Genomic DNA, 23,135 nt, shown 5'->3' with positions numbered 1-23,135 from the left:
AAGGATGTCATCCATGGCATGCAATACCCTGGTGTCTACCAACTAAGTTGTGTCTGCGGCAGCAGTTACATTGGGGAAACGAAACGACATGTCTCGGACCGTGTTCGCGAACACAAGGCAGATTTGAAACACGGCAGAACCAATACCTCTGCCGTGGCTGATCATTGTTATTACGCAGTGGGTTCGCACGATATTGTTTTTTCCGAGACCAAGGTACTCTGCAAACCTTCATGCTACCATCAAAGATTTGTCCATGAAGCCATCCAGATATATAAACACAGAGACAATTTAAACCGAGAAGATGGGCGGAAGCTGAGCAATCATTGGAAGGACGTTATTAATCAAGTAAAGTCGTAACTTGCTGTGGTGCTTATATCCTTCCTGCCATTTGGCTGTTATCTCCAACTCTCTGAGTTGCATTACCCTGTTGCGTGCCTCTGCATTAACAGGCTGGGGTCTCACTAACATGGCCACCTCTGCTCCCTTCGACTCGATGTATCGATGGTTCTGGCTGTGTGATTGGGCTGTGTGTCTCACTGGCGCGACCACCGTTGCGGTGGTTCTCTTGCGTTGACACGCTTGAGAGCACAGCGCAGTTGGCAGCGCCGCAGCTTGTGTTACACATAGACATGACATTAACTTGCTAATCTCCCTAATCTCTCTGCCTAATCTCTCCCACCAACATCGTGCTAATCTCCCATTAATACTACTGTTGTGTGCATATGCGGTGACGGAAGCTCATTTCATGCTAATCTTTATCTCCCTAATCTCCCCCATTAACACAACTGATGGGCTTGCATGCGGGGATGGGACTCCTTTCCAGCTTAGACCCCGCTGATTGCCCTTCGCCACATATATAACCTCTTGTTGTTGTAGCAGCTCTCTCGCTGTGTTCTTCCTGGTTCAGCAGTTCCACTGCTGGATTATTTTTTTCCGCCTGAGGACGACCACTTGTGTTGCGATCGAAACGTCGTGATATATCCTTTTTTATTTTATTTTTCTACCTCCGTGACTTTACCGAAATAAACAAAAAGTATGGATTCCTGCAGTCACGAAAGCTTCAAATCAAGATTGCTAATTGAAGTTATACATTCCTACATTGTGTGAAGTGTTTCAGTGATTCCATACCCTATGAAACACAAAGCATGGTCCCTGTACATGAAGGTGAACTCGTTGTGTCTGCTTATCCATTGCACAGCAACTGGGGTAATTTCCTCCACTGAAGCAGTGATAATGGGAGCCAGGGGACGCTTTCGGTGGAAGGTTTTCTAGCTTGGAGACCCATTTTTACACGCAGGCAGTTGGCAGCAACGCACTTAGTCAACTCCGGGCTATTACAAGGCATCATCAATAACAGTCCCTGGAATCTGCTGATGGACAGGCAAGTTGAGCTACTGCCACGAGCTCCCTTCAGCATCTGACAGTTTGTTTTTAACTTGCACACGTGTGTGCATTTTTGCATACGTTCACATATCAGCAAGCGGCAGGGTAGTGCAGCGGTAACACAGCAAAAAAGGCGCAGGGTTGGATTCGCTATGTGGGTAACTTTCCGTGTGCAGTCTGTACATTCTCCTCTCTGGTTTCCTCCCATATATTGAAAATTCATCTCCATATATAAAAGGCAAATTTGTGAATGTGTCTCTGTTCAAAATGTTTAGCGTACTTCCCGACATGCAACAAACAGGAAATTTGCCTTGTGGGTACTTTACAGACTGTACACCATGCAAAAATTATAAAAATACACTTTTGGTTTCTTTTTTTTTGGGGGGGGGGGGGGGGGAGCTCAATAATGCATATTTTTTTTGCACGGCAAGTGAGCTGTGACGTAAAATCTGTCACGTGACCCGCGCATGTGGAAGCGTAACGCATTGTAGTGTAGTGGTTAGCGCGCCGCGCTACGAACCCGGCGACCCGAGTTCGATTCCCGCTCACGGCCGCCACCGGTGACGATTATTTCAACCGGTCCTGGGCCTCTCCTAGGTCGACTCAGCCTCAAACGAGTAACTGCTGTGGTGTGTGAACATCGCCACTGGGGAGACAAAGGCGGCCGGACGTGGTGGATCCAAGTCCCGGGCGAAGCCGGGTAGTACAGCTAGATTATTTATAAAACTGCTTTTTTGCGCTCAGTTTGTTGTCCTTTCCCTGCACCTCCGATTAGCGTGGTTAGCTACAAGTGGTGAGAAAGAAGTTCGACACGCATACATACAGTGCCGAGAAAAAGTTTGTGAACCCCTTAGATTAAGATCTAATACATTTTTTGTTTTGAAATATGTGACAAATCATAAGTCCTAATAATACATAAAGATAACCTGATTAAACAAATGACACAAAAACATGATACTCTTTCAACATTTATTTATCCTCAAATGATTCTACATTCAATAACCATGTGTGAAAAAGTATGTGAACCTTTAGATTCAATAACTGGTGAGACCCCCTGAGCAGCAATGACTGCAACTAAGCGTTTCCTGTAACCGTTGGTCAGTCTCTCACATAAAATTTTAGGAATTTTGGCCCATTCCTCCTTACAAAACTCCTTCAATTCGGTGAGATTTTAGGGTTGCCTTGCATGAACAGCTCGCTTCAGGTCCTGCCAAAACATTTCGATGGGGGTTATGTCCAGACTTTTACTCGGCCATTGTAAAACGTGAAATGTATCCTTCTGTAACCATTCTTTTGTAGATCTACTTGTATGTTTAGGATCATTTTTCTTGCTACAAGTTCAGCGTCAGCTCATGGACAGATGACCTGGTATTCTCCTGTCGAGTCTTCTGCCGTCATTGACACAACCATCAATTATGATTGTGTCAATGGCGGCAAGCCGTCCAGGTTCTGAGGGGGAACAGCAGCCCCAAACCATCACATTGCCATCACTACGCTTGACGGTTGGGATAAGGTTCTTCTGTTCGAAAGCAGTGTTTGGTTTTCATCAAACATAACGTTTGTTATGTTTGATTGAAACATAACGTTTGGTGAAAACCTTTAAATCGTCTGTCCAAAGAATAATATTCCAGAAGTCTTGTGGATCATCTATGTGCTCTTTGGTGAACTTCAGGTGGACAGTAATGTTATTTTTGGAGAGCAGAGGTATTCTCCTTGCTATCCTTCCATGAACATCATTCTTGTTCAGTCTTTTTCCGATAGTTGAGTCATGAACAATCACATTAGCCAAGGCGAGAGTGGCCTGCATATCCTTGGGTGTTTCTCTGGGGTTCTTTGTGACTTCCTTAATGATTTTCCAGTTTGTTCTTTAAGAGCTTTTGGTAGGACGACCGCTCCTGGGGAGAGTGACTGTGGTTTTGAACTTTCTCCATTTGTAGACTATCTGTCTGACAACGGAATGCTGGAGCCCCAAATCCTTACAAAAAAATTGTAACCCTTTCCAGACTGATGAGAATCAATAACTCCTTTTCTGAGGTCCTCGGAGATGTCTTTTGATCGTGGCATGACTTGTTTCCACACACCTAAAAACAAGGTAGGGCCTTCCAAACTCACCCCTGAAGATCTACATAATTTTAAAATCTGATTCTAACTATTCCGTTAATTGAGCTATGAAACCAGGGGTTCACTTACTTTTCAGATACCCTAACCTTAATTACTCATTGTTTGTTTAATTCATACATAATTTAGTTTCAAAAGACGTAGAATTGGCTAATATCAACCCTATTGTATATTTAATAAAAGACGGTTTTTATTCAAGAAATCTATCATGGTAAAACTATGGAATTTCCGTAATTGTCATTGGGGTTCACAAACGTTTTCTCGGCACTGTAGCTAAAAAAACATACAATGGAACTGGTGTTGGCCCAAACAACCCAAAAGATAAAAAAATTACCTAACAATTACTCAGTTGGCATTAAACATAGCAACAAGCCCCTGACTGCAACAAAAAAATGGTCAGGACCCTCCTGAAAAAGAGTCATGATACTCAGGCTCACCTAGCTAAACAAGCGTCATGATAATAAAATAAATTAGGCCCAGGGCCACGTGGGTAAACACGTGCAGGCTGGAAGCCCCCCACCCCCAATCCAGCCTCCCTGTTGTCTGAGCAGTCCAGGGGAGTCTAGGAGGCCCGGCAGATCATCTAGACAAATATCGTCGTCTGTCTGTTTTCACGGCCTGTGAATAAAAGTGAGACTCATTTTAATTCTGGTACAAATGAGAAAATATATCCAACATATCCAAAGTGACTGTTATTGACCTTTGTTCCTCTGCCAGACTGCTTCTAGCCACTTTCCACCAACATAAATTCGACACAACATGATGCAACACGATACACCACAATACAACACGCCATAACACAGTACAGTACGATGCACCACAATACAACACAATGCAACACAGTATATCACAATACAGCAAAACATAATCCAGCACAATGCCTCCAGATCTCGGTACAAATGTATTCATGCCACCTGAGGCCAGAGGCAAATTCCCATACTGATCAGGTCAAATTGAATCTAATTTCTATTTATATTGCGGACAAGGGACGACCGAAGCAATGACGGTGGGTGGACTGCCACCGTCGCTGTCATCTGCAGTTTGCGTGTCTCAGTGTCACCCTCCACCTTGGCCCGCAACTTGCCTGCCTTTCGTCTACTGGAACCATAAACACGGCTGCGGCGGTGGCAGAAAGCGATCAGTGAACCCCCTTTCCTTCTCACTGCTTCACCAGCCGCCTCTTAAAATCCCATCCCTTTTCACCATAAACAACAATGTCGATCCTGCAACACCAGGCATTACAATTGGCCGACCAAATGCTCATTCCACCGTACACGAAGTAGCCTTCATCCACGATAGCATCATTGACTATGCTTTTGACATCTTCTTATCGCTGAAGCGTGGCGCTTCAATGACGGCGCTAAAATCCCTGATGCAGCCCTTTGGCTGGTGGAGTGGAAGTGACGTCATCCCTAGCAACTTCTGACGTGCCGCCCATGTCTGTGAATTAGCTGCAAACTTCGCTTTTATCACGACACAAATTCGGTGAATACTCAAATCCCTTCGTTTTCGTAAATAAGATTTTCTGTACTCAGGGCTCTGGGCCTGGATAACATGAACAGAGGCATGAGCACATAGCAAACTGTAATTACTAAAAGGCAGTGGAAATTGGTGTAAAAATCTAAGCAGGGAGTGATTTGTGTACGCTACACAAATGCGTAGTGAGGAAAAGCAAAGTTCCTGTGCTCGGTGCAAGCGATTCGCAGACACGGTTGGTAGTGATGACATCACTCCAGCCAACTGGCTGAAAAATATATTTTTTCGCTCATTTTCATGGACGTTAATTCTGTAGCAGCTACAGGGCGAACAAAGAACTTCATGTCTGATGTGGTGGATACCCTCGTTTATGATGCGGGAGGTATCCGCCCCCGTGAACCCAGCGTTTAGTGGCAGCAGCAGCAGCGGGAGGCACGCAATAAAGGAGCGTGCCTAGCAGAGGTGAGCACAGCAAGGTTGTTGATGTTATAACAGTTTATTGTATCGTTATGTTAACCGTGTTAGAAAGGTTATCGATGTTTATATAGTAGAATGCAATGTTGTTAATGTTATACGGTATTTCGTGACTTTACCGAAAGAACCAAAGAATGTGAATTTCTGCACTTGCTAAAGTTTTAAGTCAAAATTTAACCACGTCTACACGGAGGGTTTACTCCTTTGCCTGATGACGACCACTTGGGTTGCGATCGAAACGTCGTGATATTTTTATTCACTTCATTTTTATTATCATTTTCTCTATCTACGTGACTTTACCGAAAGAACCAAAGAAGAGGATGAGAATCCCTTCCCCAGACCGCACGGAATTCCCCAGCCTTGCGGCCAGAGACTGACGAATGGTGGCCTGGCCGTGCATATGAGAGAGCGTGTGGTGAGGTAGAGGAAATATCCTGTTGCGCTATAATTAAGCAAGTTCAGGGTTGTGCCTTAACCTACGAAGTATATTGTTATACTCTTAACCCGACCGCAGTGCGATGCGTACATTCAAGTGTGCCAATCGGTGCTTTCATAGCTGGAATCGATCACTGGTTCCTGACTTTCAAAATGTGGATTTGATTCTGAAAAGGGTCACCAGTTTTCTGTCGCAACACCAACATTCACATTAAACAACATAAAATCAAAAACATTTGCTTCAGTTGAAAATTTTCCATCGAGTACCAAGCATCTCGCCCTCCTGTATCTGGTCTGTCTCGCATACATTACTACTCCACCCCTTGCATGATCTACTAACCATAATGATGCCTCCGAATTACTGGATCACAATTCTATTTGATCAATAAACTCAGAGCTGCAGACACTTCTTTCTGTAGAAAGACATTCAAGAGTGGTAGCCACGTTCCTTTATAAACCCTTTCCACTCGAAGCATACTGTAGCTGGTGCTACTGTATGTTGCTGCATTTTGTGCACTATTAATAGCGACACATGGGTGTGTGCACTTTTACATGCAAGCTTATCAGTGCCTATTTTGTATTCGGTATTAATTGCTTTATTTCAACCTCCAACGATAAAACTGAACACGTGTGAAGCCCGAATAAGAAAATGTCTTGCCATACACCCGAGTTGCCTCACATTTGACAGTGGCAGGAGATGGGTTCGGTGTTCGGAGGGCTGACATAGGTTATGGCACTGAGCCAGGGCCACTCAGATCCTGGGCATTGCATCCGGGGTTTCAGCCACTTTCAACTATACTTGGGCATTGAGGTAGACGATCTGATGGAGTTGGTTTTTTGGGTTCGACCACCAAAGTCGGCGCGAATATTAATTGTCTCGGCACTGAATGCTGCCCAGCATTGTCTGGAATGTGTATCAGATTGCTGACAGGTGGCATGCATAATGTCATCTAAAGTTGACGATGCCAAGTTGCAAAAAAAACATTCACCTTCCACTATCAAGATACGCACAGCTCTCAAAGTTGTTAAGGACAACAGACCAGACTGCCTTGCTATAAATACGAAATCTGCCTCCACGCATCTATCGCTCAACATTACAAAGACAAGTATTTTTAAACATCAAATCAGCCACACAGCCTTCTGAGAATGCATAATTACAACAGCATTGTTACAATACAAGCAAACTCTGGTCCGGTTTTGAGGTACAGCAGAAAGAGGCTTGGACTAATTATAGTAAAGTTCTAGTTGTTTATGGGTAAGGACCCTCTCTTAGATATGGATCCTAGTTTGACAGAAAATTATATAATACATAAGAAAATAATCAGTAGCTTTATTGACAATGTTGATCCATACCGATGATTAATAAGACATTATGATAACGTCAAGTGATAAAGCAGCTAGTTGTATAGATCGAAGCACTTTGCATAGTCATGACATAAGGCAACAGGACATAAGATACTCGGTCTGGACCCGAGCCTGATTTTCAAGTCGCTGGTAGAGTGTGGATGCTGTATGAGATCTTGAAGAGCCTACAAAGATCTGGTGCACAGATATAGGCACACATATGAAGCACAATGGCTGGAACCACAAACACTAGAGGCATTAGGTTTGTATTGTACGCGGTGTACACCATACACTGTGACTCTTAGATGTTTCATCTGGCCGTTAGAATGAATCACTATCGGTGACGGTGTTTTATATTTATTATCAAGCGTAGACATTTTTGCAAATATGAGCCGAAGAGGTTTGTCTATTGTAGCATAATTATGTTAGTACTATGGCCAAACTAACCATAAGTTACTGACGGGCAATGTAAACACCACTCAGTCTTCATTATATCCTTGTTTAACTAACAATAGGAGCTGTGTGAATCTTGACTTGAAAATTTCGTGACTGCAAGAATTAATATTATTTGGGTTTTTCGGTAAAGTCACGTAGATAGGTTAAAAAAACCCCCACGACGTTTCGATCAAAACACAAGTGACGGTCATCAGGTGGTTGGTCGCTTGTGTAGCGATCGAAACGTCGTGGTTCTTGTTTATTTTTTTTACACCTATCTACGTGACTTTACCGAAAGACCCAAAGAATAGGAGCTTTATGACTTTTATCTTATTTTCTGCAATTACCATGAGACGATTTTTTGGGGATGACGAGCTCCACTTACCCCGCACCTCCGATTAGTACGGTTGGCTACATACGGTGCGAAAGGTCAACATACATACACACATACTTACTGATTCGCAATGGGGATGCCATTTTATCGCAGTTAATAGGCGTTGCATTTCATCATATATCCATATTGAATCATCTGCAGTTGCTTTGTGAACACAAAAAACATAAAACGTTAGAATGTAGCGTCATTTTCCTCCGGATCGTTCACCAATGAGATTTGTAGAAGAATGCAAGCCTGAAGAACCCATGTCTTTCAGTGTGACCTCACTCTAGTGGATGTGGATCAAATGCAACTATGTCAAAACGGCATAATTTAACTCCCAGTGTACACAGGTTTTTGACTGCTGCTCACACACAGCAGCCTTGCCATGGAGTACGGATGAACTCGAAATAAACGCGCATGTTGGATGCATGGAAGCGGCTATTATTATCTGCGTGCTTATGATATACAGCCATGGCCCCTCACGTGGGGAGGGAGGACCCCGTTGGAGCAGGGCAACGTGAGGGGGGTTCAAGAGGCCCGTCCGCTGAGCTGGGGTGCACACAGGCGCCTGAACCTGCAAGCACGAGGCACGGCGCAGGAGCGGTTCGACTCATCCACACGCATTGGACGCAAAAGAGAGACGATGTTCCACTCAGCCGGTAGGGTCACGTCGCTCACTTCGGGCGCCCAACACAACAGGGGTGGAATATTTGTAGAGTTATAAATAGCGCAAAATTTAGACCGTCTGTAACTTTCGGTGTGTCTGACTTTTCATCCATGGCATGCGACAGTGGAGTTGAATATGAACGTACAGTTCAAGATTGGGCAGTGCTGCTCACCACCCCAATGCTAAATACGCTGCCTGAATTGCTCTGCAGTCCATACGTAACGTGATGTGTTTACCTCCGCCAAAAAAAGAAGAGCTGCGTCACTGGACACATCATAGTAAGCTGCGAGCAAAGTAATTTGCGTTCACTTTTTTTATGAACGCTTCCGCTCAGATTCAGACGCAATATTTTCAGCTTCATTTAACGGAATGGTTTAAAACAATTGATTGTTAATCCCAGAGCAGTGTAAGACACGCCTGCGTTGGGATCATGGTGCGATATTTCAACTTAATTACCCTACCAATGGGATGTTCTTATGTGGAATTCAAATGGATAAATATGTAGTCCCCGACTTACGAACATCCACACTTATGATACGAGCTTCCATAAGATAGGACAGTCATCGACTTACAATCCCAATTCGCTCCTGGGACCCATTCGTACATCAGACGGTTCGTAAGTCGGAACACAATAATGCACTTTATTTAAATGCGCATACGGTCAGTGTCATGACGTGTGTTACGGTTCAACAAAAAGGGAAGCATTGTTAAACTCATTAAAAATAAATATATTGTACATATGCATGTAAAACTGAAATTATATATACTGCATAGCAAATAAAACGTAAAATAAAGTAACATAAATAGAAAACAAACTGTTTTATATTCATTATGAGACCTCCTTTGCCAGAAACAAGATATAGGAATAGGTTTTACCCTTTTAACTGGCACAAAAACTGACACCTTTATTCAAGGCATCATGTTTGCAATAACCACAACACAAGCAGTCAAAATGCAAACAAAAAAGACAACTCTGATAATAATATGCACTGTCCTTGAATTTGATTGGTCCACAGCCGAGACAGCTTTTCTTAGAGCCTAGTCTCCATTGGTGTTGGACCAGAAGACGCCAAAAGGCGTACAATCAAATTCAAGGACAGTGCATATTATTATCAGAGTTGTCTTTTTGTTTGCATTTTGACTGCTTGTGTTGTGGTTATTGCAAACATGATGCCTTGAATAAAGGTGTCAGTTTTTGTGCCAGTTAAAAGGGTAAAACCTATTCCTATGTTTTATATTCACTTACCTTGAGTCCTGATGCTAGCTTGTTGTCGGAAGGGGGGTAATGAGCCACCACAATTGCTCACACACGGGAGCACGTACACACACAAAGACACACACACCCCAACGACAAAGATCCCCCGTTTAGCCTTAATATGCTCTTGGGGCAAGTGCTGTTAGCGAGCAACGCCTATGAAGGTCAGCACGGCATATGCCTGGCCGCCTTTGTCTCCCCAGTAGCTATATTTACACACCACACGAGATACTCATTTGAGGCTGAGTCGGCCTAGGGGGGGCCCAGGTCCCATTCAGACAGTCATCGCTGGTGTTGATAGTGAGCGGGAATTGAACTTTGGTCGCCAGTTTGGTAACACAAAGACCCCCGTGTAGCTTTAACAAACTGGATGAGCAAGTGCTGTTAGCGAGTAGCACTTATGAAAGCCGGGACGGCACACAAGGGTGTTGTGGGTGGCCAACACCACGCCCGGCCGCCTTTGTCTCCCCAATGGTGATGTTTACACACCACATCATGGACTGGTCTTGGCCGTGAGCAAGAATCGAACTCGGGGTTGCCGCTTTCGTAGCGAAGCGTAGCAATAACCGCTACACTACTCCACACAACAGACTTGTTCAATAATTTCATGAGCCAGAATAGAGGATTGATAACCCGCCGTTACATTATTAAATTTCATCATTATGAGCTCCGTATGGGGGTGAAAGCTAAATTAGAGTTACATTTGAAAGTGGTTCAGTCTCGCCGACTTTCGCTGCTCCAGAAATACTTTGGGGATGGACAACAACAACTTGCATGAAACACATTTTGTTTGTTTTTTCTTCTTGGTTCTTTCGGTAAAGTCACGTAGAATGGAAATAAAATAATAAAAATAATAACAGAATAAAGTTCTCACGACGTTTCGGCCACAACACAAGCAGCCTTCCTCAGGTGAAGAAACAGGACTGTCCGGAAGACAGCGCTTGGGTGAACACTGCCAAGCTTGGCAGCGTCTTTTAAGCTGTGTGGGAGGAACAGAGCACCTTGACAAAGGAGTTTACATATCAACAGTAGCTGTGTTAATGTGTTGGATTAGCAGGATGTTAAAGTCAGAAATTAACATGTAACTGGGGGATTAGCATGATGTTAGTATGAGGGATTAGCACCACGGAGAGCGACGAGCTTTGTTCAGACAGACGAGTCCATCTATGTTCGGAACGGAGGAGGGGGGGAGAGGAGAAAACAACCACGGTGCGCTGCTCTGTCCTGTGCTGCGTTACAACTATGCTATAAACTAGACTACTATACATTACAATATTATACCTTCCAATCTAAACTACATTGTATAATATCGTATACACAGCCCAATGTAAGCTCTAACATTATGCATTATGTTGATATGCCTCCAACTAAACTTTTTTTTAATTACACGACTATACACCGTAATATACACTGCCATAGACAAACCCCACTCTTGAATTATACAATGCGTTACTATACACTACCTTATACTTTAGACTATAAAATATTAGACTTGTAGTATTACACTGTATTATTCTACCAACCCTACTGTATACCACACTGCTGTATATTCACTATACAATTACGATACTATATATTGCCTTATGAATTATGTTAAACATTACACTGTTGTACTATTTATTATTATACAAAATGTTATAAACTATACTATTGGTTGGAGTGATGACTTTGCGGATTGTGTAGTCGGAGTAACCATTAGCCTTGAGAGCTTGGTATATGTGCTTGAGTTCACTAGCAATGAAGAAGGAACCTCTTGAGGAGCCATTCAAAACCATCACCTTACCCTACATTGCGGGGGTCAAAAAAGATCTCCAAAATCATGAATAAACATAAGATCCAGGTCCAATTCAACACAGTACATAAAATCCGTGATCTGGTTCCGTCTGTAAAAGATGTGGTTCCAGACATACAGTACCCGGGCGTCTACAAACTAAGTTGCCTCTGTGGTAGCAGCTACATTGGAGAAACCAAACAACATATCTCGGACCGCATCCGTGAACATAAAGTAGACTTGAAACACGGTAGGACGAACACCTCAGCCGTGGCAGATCACTGTTATAATTCAGTGGGCTCACATGACATTGACTTCTTCAAGACGGAGGTTCTCTGCAAGCCATCCGGCTACCATGAGAGTTTCATTCATGAGGCTATCCATACATACAAACACAGAGACAATTTCAACCGAGAAGATGGATTCTGGCTTAGTAACCATTGGAAAGACGTTATAAACCATTTCGGTTCTTGATTGATTGTATTTTACGGTGACTTTCAGACCGCAGTCCATTCGCTGGCATTGCCTCTTAGTATCTTTCACACGACGGTCAATAGTATAGTTTATAGCATTTTGTATAATAATAAATAGTACAACAGTGTAATGTTTAACATAATTCATAAGGCAATATATAGTACCGTAATTGTATAGTGAATATACAGCAGTGTGGTATACAGTAGGGTTGGTAGAATAATACAGTGTAATACTACAAGTCTAATATTTTATAGTCTAAAGTATAGGGTAGTGTATAGTAACGCATTGAATAATTCAAGGGTGGGGTTTGTCTATGGCAGTGTATATTACATTGTATAGTCGTGTAATTTAAAAAAAGTTTAGTTGGAGGCATATCAATATAATGCATAATGTTAGCGCTTACATTGGGCTGTGTATACGATATTATACAATGTAGTTTAGATTGGAAGGTATAATATTGTAATGTATAGTAGTCTAGTTTATAGCATAGTTGTAACGCAGCACAGGACAGAGCAGCACACCGTGGCTGTTTCCTCCTCTCCCCCCCTTCTCCATTCCAAACATAGATGGACTCGTCTGTCTGAACAAAGCTCGTCGCTCTCCGTGGTGTTATTCCCTCACACCAACATCATGCTAATCCCCCAGTTACATGCTCATTTCTGACTTTAACATCCTGCTAATCCAACACATTAACACAGCTACTGTTGATATGTAAACTCCTTTGTCAAGGCGCTCTGTTCCTCCCACACAGCTTAAAAGACGCTGCCAAGCTTGGCAGTGTTCACTCAAGCGCTGTCTTCCGGACAGTCCTGTTTCTTCACCTGAGGAAGGCTGCTTGTGTTGTGGCCGAAACGTCGTGAGAATTTTATTCTGTTACTATTATTGTTTTTATTATTTTATTTCCATTCTACGTGACTTTACCGAAGGAACCAAGAAGATGAATCCCTGCAGTCACGAAAGCTTTAAATCGAAATGTTTTTTTTTATTTAAATAAGGCTTAAAAGTGTATTTTTCCTTTGTCTGCCGATCCATCAGGAGATGAAGGGGTGGCCCGTGAGCCCCACAAGGCTTTCCCCAAGGCTGAGTCGCAGAAGCTCGGGCAGCAAATGCGCGCCCGCGCCGAGCACATCTTCGCCTCGGCCTTCGGAGCAGAGGACACAAAGGAGGAGATCTCTATATTTGACGTCCCTGAGCACTGCCCGATCGGTCACCGCGAGGCCAAGGAGAGGCAGCTTCTGAAGGAGAGCGACCCCGATGTCGTGGGAAAGAGGTGCAAGTGCCACGTGAGGGGACGCGGCTTGCGTCCCATAGTTCACCTCCGCTGCGAGGCCTTTTAAAGCATCTCTTCATATTCAGGCTTCTTACAAAAATACCTCCATTCCCTGTGTAGGCTTTGACTTTAACATAGCTATTTCTATGACCAGTCACAAGCTAATCACTCAGTTATTTCAATGCTGAATTCTCCTGTTTGATTTGTACTAGGTGCCTCTGTGGATGTGTAGGCTTTGACTTTAACATAGCCATTTCTGTGACCAGTCACAAGCTAATCACTCAGCTATTTCAATGCTATATTCTCCTGTTTGATTTGTACTAGGTGCCTCTGTGGATGTGTAGGCTTTGACTTTAACATAGCTATTTCTATGACCAGTCACAAGCTAATCACTCAGTTATTTCAATGCTGAATTCTCTTGTTTGATTTGTACTAGGTGCCTCTGTGGATGTGTAGGCTTTGACTTTAACATAGCCATTTCTGTTACCAGTCACAAGCTAATCACTCAGCTATTTCAATGCTATATTCTCCTGTTTGATTTGTACAAGGTGCCTCTGTGGATGTGTAGGCTTTGACTTTAACATAGCTATTTCTATGACCAGTCACAAGCTAATCACTCAGTTATTTCAATGCTGAATTCTCCTGTTTGATTTGTACTAGGTGCCTCTGTGGATGTGTAGGCTTTGACTTTAACATAGCCATTTCTGTGACCAGTCACAAGCTAATCACTCAGTTATTTCAATGCTAAATTCTCCTGTTTGATTTGTACTAGGTGCCTCTGTGGATGTGTAGGCTTTGACTTTAACATAGCCATTTCTGTGACCAGTCACAAGCTAATCACGCAGTTATTTCAATGCTAAATTATCCGAACCAAACATTAAACTAATTTTCAATGGTACAGCATATTTTTTCAAGTAGTGGTATCCCAAACTTTTGCAGCAGCTTAAATTCCCTTTTCACACCATCAATATGTAAACTCCCCCTCCCCCCCTCGCCGGTCTGCACATGTTCACCCCCTCTACACCGTTCATCATGCTAAGTCCCCCAATTAAATGCTAATTTTTATGCTAATTCCTTTGTCAAGGCGCTCTGTTTCTTCTCACACAGCTTAAAGGTCGCGGTCTGAGCTTGGCTGTGTTCGCTCCAGCGCTGTCCTCGAGACAGTTTCGTCCCTTCACCTGATGAAGGCCACTTGTGTTGTGGCCGAAACGTCGTGATAATTTTATTGTGTTATTTTATTTTATTAATTTATTATTTTATTCCCATTCTACGTGACTTTACCGAAAGAACCAAAGAAGATGAATCCTTAAAGTCACGAAAGCTTTAAATCGAAACATTATGATATTGTTTTGACTATTTAACACGATATTGCTTAATTTTTGAGCCTCAAATTGCCCGTGGTGGTATTCGCGTCACAGGACACAAATGCACTTGCAAGCAAAGGCGCATGCGTTGGTTTACGGAACAGTTTGTAAGGCTAAATTGTTCTCTGCTGCAGAAAGAAGAGACTCCTCCGGACCCACACCATCTCAGTGACCATTGTTGGCGCAGATGGCGTGGCCCGGCCTGTGTCGCCCAGCAACTTCCCCCACTCTCCGATCTCTCCCTTCCCTCACTCTCCCGTCTCTTCTGCCGCGCACTCCCCCGGCACGTCTCCGCACTCGCCTGCGAACGATGTGCCACAAATGCTGGCCATGCAACCAGCCTACTCTGACGTGCCCGACTTCCAACGCATGATTGTCATGGGGGACTACGCTGCAGGCGTGAGTTCTTTGCGTGGTCATGTGTTTCTTATTGGCTGCGTGTGGGGTTTTGTTTCTCTCAAGGGTCTCAAAAATCCCTGCGTCAGTCTTTGAGCCATCGCATTCACAGCATGGCTTTGAATCTTGGCAGATACAATTATATATACAGTATGTGAGTGGCTGCCACTGATTGTAACAATTGTATTTACAGTAAATCCTCTTGAAGCCAGAGTCGAGTAAGTTAGAATTTGGAGGAACATATAGGGCAGTGGTGGGCAACCAAAATAACAAAAGCAATTTTTTTCGAATTCGGTGAAAAAACCCCTGAATATTTCAAGAGCCGCAATGGACCTGAATACGCGACAGTGCTCCTTAATAAATAACGTGACAAAGCGATCCTTAAAGAGCCGCATGCGGCTCCGGAGCCGCAGGTTCCCAGCCCCTGCCACAGTTTGAATTTCGTGGTTCTGCCAAGTTGCATGAAATTCACAATGGCTGATTTTTTTTGCAGCCTGCAACAGCTAGGAGCTAACAAGCCCAGTGGTGGGGGGCCAGGGGGCAGCGTTTTTGGAAACGAGGCAGGGGGAGACGGGAGAGAGGCGTGGGGAGATGGGAGAGAGGGGGGAAGAGGGTCGGGGGGTAGCAGGCGCACGGCGGAATTCTATTTTGGCATTCCGTGACGTGAGGCCGAGGGGCCAGTGAGAGGTGACACCGCCGCCTGCCGTGCTGGGTGAGGGCTGTGGCCGCACAGTCGGGGGAGTGATGCCATGCATGGCACCTGCTGTTGTTGTTGGTGGTGTTGCGATGGCGGTGGCGATGCAGCCGCTATTTGAATCAATACCAACTCGTGACTTGCACACCACGCATCGAGAATCCACTTTATTGTCGCTATCGCACCTGCCAGGATATTTTGAGAATCTAGGATGTTCGTCCGGCGAGTCTAGACCTCTCTGGTATAGCGACACCCAATCGAGACCGCCCGTCCCCAACTCTCACTGCCGTACCCCTTTATGTGAGCCCGGCTCTCAGTGCGCCCTTGGAGCCTCTTCTCTCTTCTCCCACCCCATTTGCTATTCATGGGCAGTTAGCCTTATCCAAAATTGATAAGTCAGACTTATACAATACGTATTTTTTTTATTTACTTTTAGTGACTTGCTTACCTTTTTCTCTATTTTGCACTCCAATCGTGGTGCTATTGTTGCACTCTCTGCTGTTGTAACTCGCTGCACCATCCATACTGGACATCTAGCTCATACATACTGATTCTGATCTGTATGAGCTCGAGAGTTTTAGGACTGACGTCAAAGTTAATCTGCCTCCCTTCAAGTGGGGGATAGTGCAAGGGGCCTGTTCTTAGCGTCCCTTGCGCAAATAGACCCGGATGTGCCGTGCAATTAGTGCCTTCTCGCGGTGGAGGTTTCAGGGTCTGCACCAACTCTGGTGGTGGTTTTGCTTCGATATCCACGTCGCTAAAATGTGGGAACCAGATGAGATCCAGACATCTAGCAAAGTTTTTCTTTGGTGTGGCCAGATCTATACTCAATATGTGGGTGCTGCCAAGCTAATGGACATCAACTTTAACATTAATCATTACATGTTTACCCTTCTAGTGTTCACGTGCTGGGATCTGCCCTCACCGCAGTCTTATCCCAGGCCCAATGGGACTTCTGTTCCATGTGCGGTGCAGGTGTGTCTGGAGGACCTGGCAGAGGCAGGCCAGGGCCTGTACCGCGCACTGCTCATCCGTGAGAAGTACATGCGCCTCTCCTTCCAGCGCTTCCCGTGCACCACATCGCGTTATTTGCGCACCATAGAAGGAGAAGCATGGCACGACAGTGACCAGGTTCTGCCCGGTGAGTTATTGTGTTGGCCCTTGTTGGTTCCTCTCTACCGGATTGGGAGAATCGTGGCTCTAGGCCCCGGCATATGGCACTAGGACTACACTGGCAGTGGCATCGGGACTCTGATACAGCCAACGGATGTATGATTCCCACAACACCGCTCAAGCATCCCTTCTCACGGACAGAATGAGCATTTGCATCATGGCTGCTAAGCACGTGACCAAATGCCCAAACATTCATTTGCGGCCAGTAACAAACAACACTACATTCCAAAAACGTAGAACAATGTACAATGGGAGGGAATTCTAAAGGGAAGCAAGGAGGAAAGAAGCAGTGTGGTGGTTGAGCATAGTGTGGAGGAGACAAACCAGGCAGTCTGGTTGATAAAGTCCTCGGCATATAAGAGAGATAGGAAGGTGACTGACTGCCAGTGAGCGAGTGACTGGTGTCCATCTGTGAGTGCTGCACCATCAATCACAAAGACTGCTTTACATTCAAATCCATTGGGTGCATTGTGGTAGGAACTGGGTGCTCACCCCAGATATGACAGCAGCAGGATTCCGACCTCGGCTCAGTTTGTGTGTTGTACAGGAATAATTATTGTTCAGCTTTAAAGAAGACGGCTTTGGCATTGAAAAAAAAACCAAGCTTCTTCAATGCCTCCTCAGATTAGTAACACAGCTGATTCATGGCAGCTAAAATGACATTGTTGTGCCAAGCGGATTCGTGGTTTTACTTCTCCATTCGAATGCAGCTCAACTTAAAAGCAGCCCTTTGACTTCGACTGTCACTCTGGAATTGCTCTTTACTCCTGGCTGATGTTGATGATTCAAATATCAAATCTCAACATGTTTCATCATGTAGTAGTGATGGGATATCCACAACCATAGTAGGTAACAACTCGGTACTGAACATTAACAGAATAACGTCTATTATTTGGCGGGTAATTTTAAGTTGAAATGTATCTTTAAAACAACCTCAAGCTTCAAACTTAGAGCTGCAAGCAGTACAACTTAGATTCAGTGTACTGCACAGTCCTGTGGATCGATGGGATATGGATGCTGGAGCCATTGCATGGTAAAGTGTGGCCATGAGGACTGGTCTTGCAGAATCTCCACCCTTAGTCGAGGCCAAATCAGCCACCAACTCGTCCCACCCACAGTGTTCACTGCTCCGCCCAAGAAGGGAGAGGACCCCCTGTCGCTGGAGGGCATCCCGGGGGACCTGGGCTACAAGGTCACCTCGCGGGACGGCGTGGTGCACGTTTCCAGCGGCGGTGCCGGAGATAATGAGGCACTGCACTCGCTGCCCTACCTGGACATCGACACTTTCATCGACGACATGAACTTCCTGCTCACGCTCATCGCTGACGGGCCGACGTGCGTCCAGCTCCCATCCCACTGTGTCGTATGGCAGCTGCCCCTCGGATGGGCCTCAAGAGATCCACATCTTTCAAGATAACTGAAATTATTTTTCTATGATAAAGGGGGTTTCATTTTTAGTTACATCGCGTAAATATGAATGTGTCGTTAAACCCGCCACCACCCGACACAGCCAATTTAGCAAGGTTTGTCACATAAACAAAACGTGCTAATTAGTTACTACTTCAGCACACCGATGTGTTGGAGAGTTAAACCCATAACATTTACAATTCGAGTATGACGTGTCTCTGGTGATTACAACCAGCGTCATTGGGCGATAGCGAGAATTGTGAATAAAGTCCTATTTTTAAGCAATATTAACCCAAAATCCTTTATTATAGATAATATTTGTCGTGAAAGCCTATGTGTTAAACTGAAATTATATACTATTATTGTCAGTCCTTTGTCAATCCATTGGTAGATTTAAATGTATCCTTGCCGTGTTGGTCACGGGGTTGCTTGTTCTTGCTTCACGATGCAGATCAGTGCAGGTCGGAGAAGTGGGGGCCCAGGATCAGTTCAGATGTCACTCAACACCGATGTTATCCCTGGATAGCAATCAAACTCAGGTCACAAAGTGCATAGGGCACTGCAGGCACCATTGAGTCACTTTGCTGCCTTGGTGGAGCAGCTCACACCGATCCACGTGGTCCAGAATAGTCAACAACCACCTATGACTGCCATGGAGTGCAAAGGCCTTCGTCATCCGACGGTCTTTTAGCAGCTCACGCCATGACATCTCACAACCACTGCATCCTGAGCATTGTTCTACTATTGCATAATTTTGGCCACACGTTGGCAGTTTTCAGGGCGATAACATTGAGCCTATCAGGTCAACCACCTACTTGTTATACTACTTCCTACAAGCAACACATTATGCTACATAGCTGATGTCTCATGCAGGCTCCATGTCTGCATGAGCCGAGTCTTTGCCTCTAGGTCTTTGTATTGCAGAGAATATGCCATCGTACTCGGCCTAAACCAGGTTCTCCAGTGAGGAAAGTTAATTACGAATATATTACTATGTAATTACTATGTAATATATGCTTATTATGATAGATAAATAAATCGAAGTTGAGTGTTTAAAGTGACCACATTGTAAAATGTTTACTTAAACTGCATCGTCATGTTAGGCTTTCCCTTTCTTCTGAATTTGGGACTTTGCCATGACAATCAGCCGATTGTGTCATGGCATGCCAGTGTTACGCTACGTGGAGTCGTATACGTTGGTATTTTTGCCCATTTTTTGCTTGCGACTTTCTGAACGCATTGTCCTAATTCCTAACCTCTGTTCCTACGTTGAAAACGCCCAACAGAAAGACCTTTTGCCACCGACGGCTCAACTTCCTGGGGTCAAAGTTCAACTTGCATGAGATGCTCAACGAGATGGCGGAGATGAAAGAGCTGAAGGAGGTGGCACACAGAGACTTCTACAACGTCAGAAAGGTGCATCGTCCACATCCATGGGCTCGGGTGGACCTGTATAGTCTGTTGTCCTGTAACGTTACCAATGTTTATGGAACACATTTTTATGACGTGGATACGAATTGGATATAACACGTCGCACAAATATGAATAAGCGGTCGTACGGCCGCCTCTGTGTAGCATCATCACACAAGGCGGGATGCTGCTGGATGCTTCTAGACACTACTCACGTGCCTCAGTCTTTGTTCAGCCTGCGTACGCATCTTACGTTTTATCGCGGACTGTTTTTTACCCTTTTACACAATGCGGTGTTCTTCAGGAACGCAACTACCGCGATATAGAAGAACAGACTGTTTAACAATTACAATTTGTTTCTGATAGAGCGCACTCCTTTATTCTGGAGAATTTCAAGAGCTCTCGACACGCCATAAAAGACTTTATTCTCTAACAAATTCGAAGAGCGCCCCCAGTGGCAGCTGTCCCCAGTGGGCACAAAGTCACTCAACACCTGGCCTAATATATCAGTTACCTGGAGACTCATGTGAAGGCACCGCGTGACGAAAGACACCTCGAAAGTGGAATACAAGGAGGAATTCCACGGTTACAAAATAATCGGTGCCATAAATTGGGCAAAATATGGTGTGAATTTGTATTTATTGCGGAGTAACAATGAGAAAAAAACTTTCATGCAAGACTGGGTAAAAGAGCGTCACACCGATGATTACATACCAGGGAACATCCGAACTCGAACTTGCACAGCAGTTGCCTTGGCGTTGTTGCCGATGAACGGCCACGCGCGCATATTTACGCATGTTGAACTTCTTCCGTATCGTACATAGCCGGCTGTGCTTAATTGGAGGTGCGGCTGCTGCGTGCAGGTGGACACGCACATCCACGCCGCGGCCTGCATGAACCAGAAGCACCTGCTGCGTTTCATCAAGCACTCGTACCTGGTTGACCCGGAGCGTGTGGTGCGCGTCAAGGACGGCGTGCCCGTCACCCTGCGCCAGCTCTTCGAAAGCCTCAAGCTGCACCCTAACGATCTGACGGTCGACTCGCTGGACGTGCACGCGGTGAGGCTCGCCACACTGACGTCTCTGCAACGTTCTCCCTCGGGCCCTCAAAGGTCTACCGTTGGGAGTGGCGGACAGATAAATCGAGCGATCTTCCTCCACCTCCCGCCCGTCTGTCGTGTTACTCATTTTTGGATCCTGATTTCCCAATGGTTTGTGACCCTTTCCTTGGAAAACTGCAAGTAAATATGCGTGGCAGATGAGAAACGCGGTCACGTGTGACATCGAGTAGCTAGCCATGGGTAATCCACGCCGGGTTCCCTGTTGCTTCGTGATTCATGGGATCCGCTCTCTCTGTGTAGAGTTGTCTCACAATTGCCTTAGCAAGTGTGTGTCTACTCGTGTGCACTTGGATGGCTGGCTCGATGCGTCAGAGAATTCGGAAACCGTTTTCCAGTGGCATTCCCCCAGCTACTGATTGGCTGCAGAGTTTCTTTGCGGAAGGGGGTCCATTCATTTTGCACGCCAAAGCGGGATAAATGTTTATATGTGGCTTAAGTGAGTGATTTTTTTTCTCGTTCCAGTACTAAATAATGAATCGCTAATAATAGTTATTTGGTATTCGTGCCATTCTTATAGCACAGGGCTATCACAAACTCGCCGTGTTTCACAGATGCGTATACACTACCAGTAGGGAGTAATGTTGCTAATTTGGAGTAATTTGCGAGTAACCCCGTGACGCCGGCAACACAATTTCCTACTCGTTGTGAATACCATCAGACGTTGTTTAATGTTCATTGTGCAGCAGGTGGTGCATACCTTACGGTCCGTAACCCACAGTGTGAACCAGAGGCAAATGTGGCTACTCATGGACCACGTCACCCCTGCTAGGCAGACATTGTGCAAAGGCATCAACTAACGCCGAGTTGAAGCCATGGTGTCTTTATAAAATGGGAAATAGCGTTGTTGTCCATCTGTACTGATGGACCTGAGCGAAGCCCCTGGTAAACATTCCACCGCTTGACTCCTTGTATAGCGGTGCTCATTCTCTTTATTCTGGACGAGGGTTGAAAAGTTAAGTCAACCTCCAAAGCACACCATCACTTGGTTCATATTACAACATAAATAATAAGCACTTGGTGCTAGAATTAATCTCGAGCGGCTGTTTGGAGTCGAAACAAGAATGTTTGCAGTGCTGGCTTGGTGTCCTGAGCTACTGGGTCACCTGCTTTGTCATTAAATCAAACAAGCATTGGATTAGCATCCATTGTGACACATAAGCCGATCGGCCTTAAGTTGTTTGAAATGCAATCTGATCCACAACTAAGAGTATGATCATCATCGTATGTTGTTCCACTTTTCACTCTCCGCCCACTCCAAGGGCCGTCAAACATTCCACCGTTTTGACAAGTTCAACTCCAAGTACAACCCCGTGGGGGCCAGCGAGCTGCGGGACCTCTACATCAAAACCGACAACCACATCAAGGGAGAGTACTTCGCCACCATCATCAAGGTGCCACCGTCGCGTCTCCCCCCCCCCCCACACGTCTTTCCATGGCCACGTCTCAGTCGCTGCCTCTGAACAGCGCTTCATGGCAGCGGTTTTGCAGAAGCTACAAACTCCGGCTTATAATTTCCTAATTTAAGTGAAAACAGGTTTTCTTCACAACTCTGGATATCACCTGATGTTGCTGATTGTAATTCCCGGTGAAGCATCATATTCGAATTGTAAATGTTGTGGGTTTACTCTCCAACACACCGGAGTGTTGAACTAGTAACAAATTGGCATGTTTTGTTTACGTGACAAACCTTAATAATGGGCTGTGTCGGTTGGTGGCGAGTTTAACGACACATTTAACTCAAAAACATATTTTATGAATAATATTCACTGGAATGTTACGGAAGCTGCTTCAGCAATACTTTCTCCATCACAGGGGTGGGGGGGGGGGGGGTACGCGGTCCATACACACGCAGTTGGAATAGTAGGGGGGTTACAAGAACGGGCCGCTAGGTTTGATTCTCGACTCGGGCCCCTTTCTGCGTGGAGTTTGTATTGTCCTCCCCCTGTCCTTAGAATGTGTGCGTGAGCATGTAGGTGCTCAGGAACATAACTTGCCCAACAAGTCTTTGTAGAGTTTGAATGTTGTCGCCAAGTTTGGCCTGGGTTTCCACCAGGTTCTCCAGTTTCCGTCCATAGCCAAACACACAAACACAA

General features: G+C 45.0%; 1 protein-coding gene across 1 annotated transcript in view; it reads left to right on the top strand.

Annotated features, from left to right (window-relative positions):
- The first annotated feature begins 8,538 nt into the window (after positions 1 to 8,538).
- The window catches only part of AMPD1 (adenosine monophosphate deaminase 1), a 32,453-nt gene continuing 17,856 nt past the window's right edge, over positions 8,539 to 23,135 (top strand). Inside the window, exons 1-8 of the mRNA XM_032959772.2 lie at positions 8,539 to 8,700; positions 13,244 to 13,478; positions 14,977 to 15,241; positions 16,908 to 17,073; positions 18,224 to 18,440; positions 19,799 to 19,928; positions 20,786 to 20,980; positions 22,302 to 22,433. Coding sequence (XP_032815663.1) covers positions 8,685 to 8,700; positions 13,244 to 13,478; positions 14,977 to 15,241; positions 16,908 to 17,073; positions 18,224 to 18,440; positions 19,799 to 19,928; positions 20,786 to 20,980; positions 22,302 to 22,433 — 1,356 coding nt within the window. The 5' untranslated portion in view covers positions 8,539 to 8,684. The remainder of the gene's footprint in view (positions 8,701 to 13,243; positions 13,479 to 14,976; positions 15,242 to 16,907; positions 17,074 to 18,223; positions 18,441 to 19,798; positions 19,929 to 20,785; positions 20,981 to 22,301; positions 22,434 to 23,135) is intronic.

The sequence above is a fragment of the Petromyzon marinus genome, chromosome 24, assembly GCF_048934315.1.
Source record: "Petromyzon marinus isolate PM22_M1 ecotype Great Lakes invasive population chromosome 24, UKy_Petmar_22M1.pri1.0, whole genome shotgun sequence".
Lineage (NCBI taxonomy): Eukaryota > Metazoa > Chordata > Hyperoartia > Petromyzontiformes > Petromyzontidae > Petromyzon > Petromyzon marinus.
The sequence above is the reverse complement of the archived record's forward strand: the minus strand, read 5'-3'. Positions and strand labels throughout refer to the sequence as shown.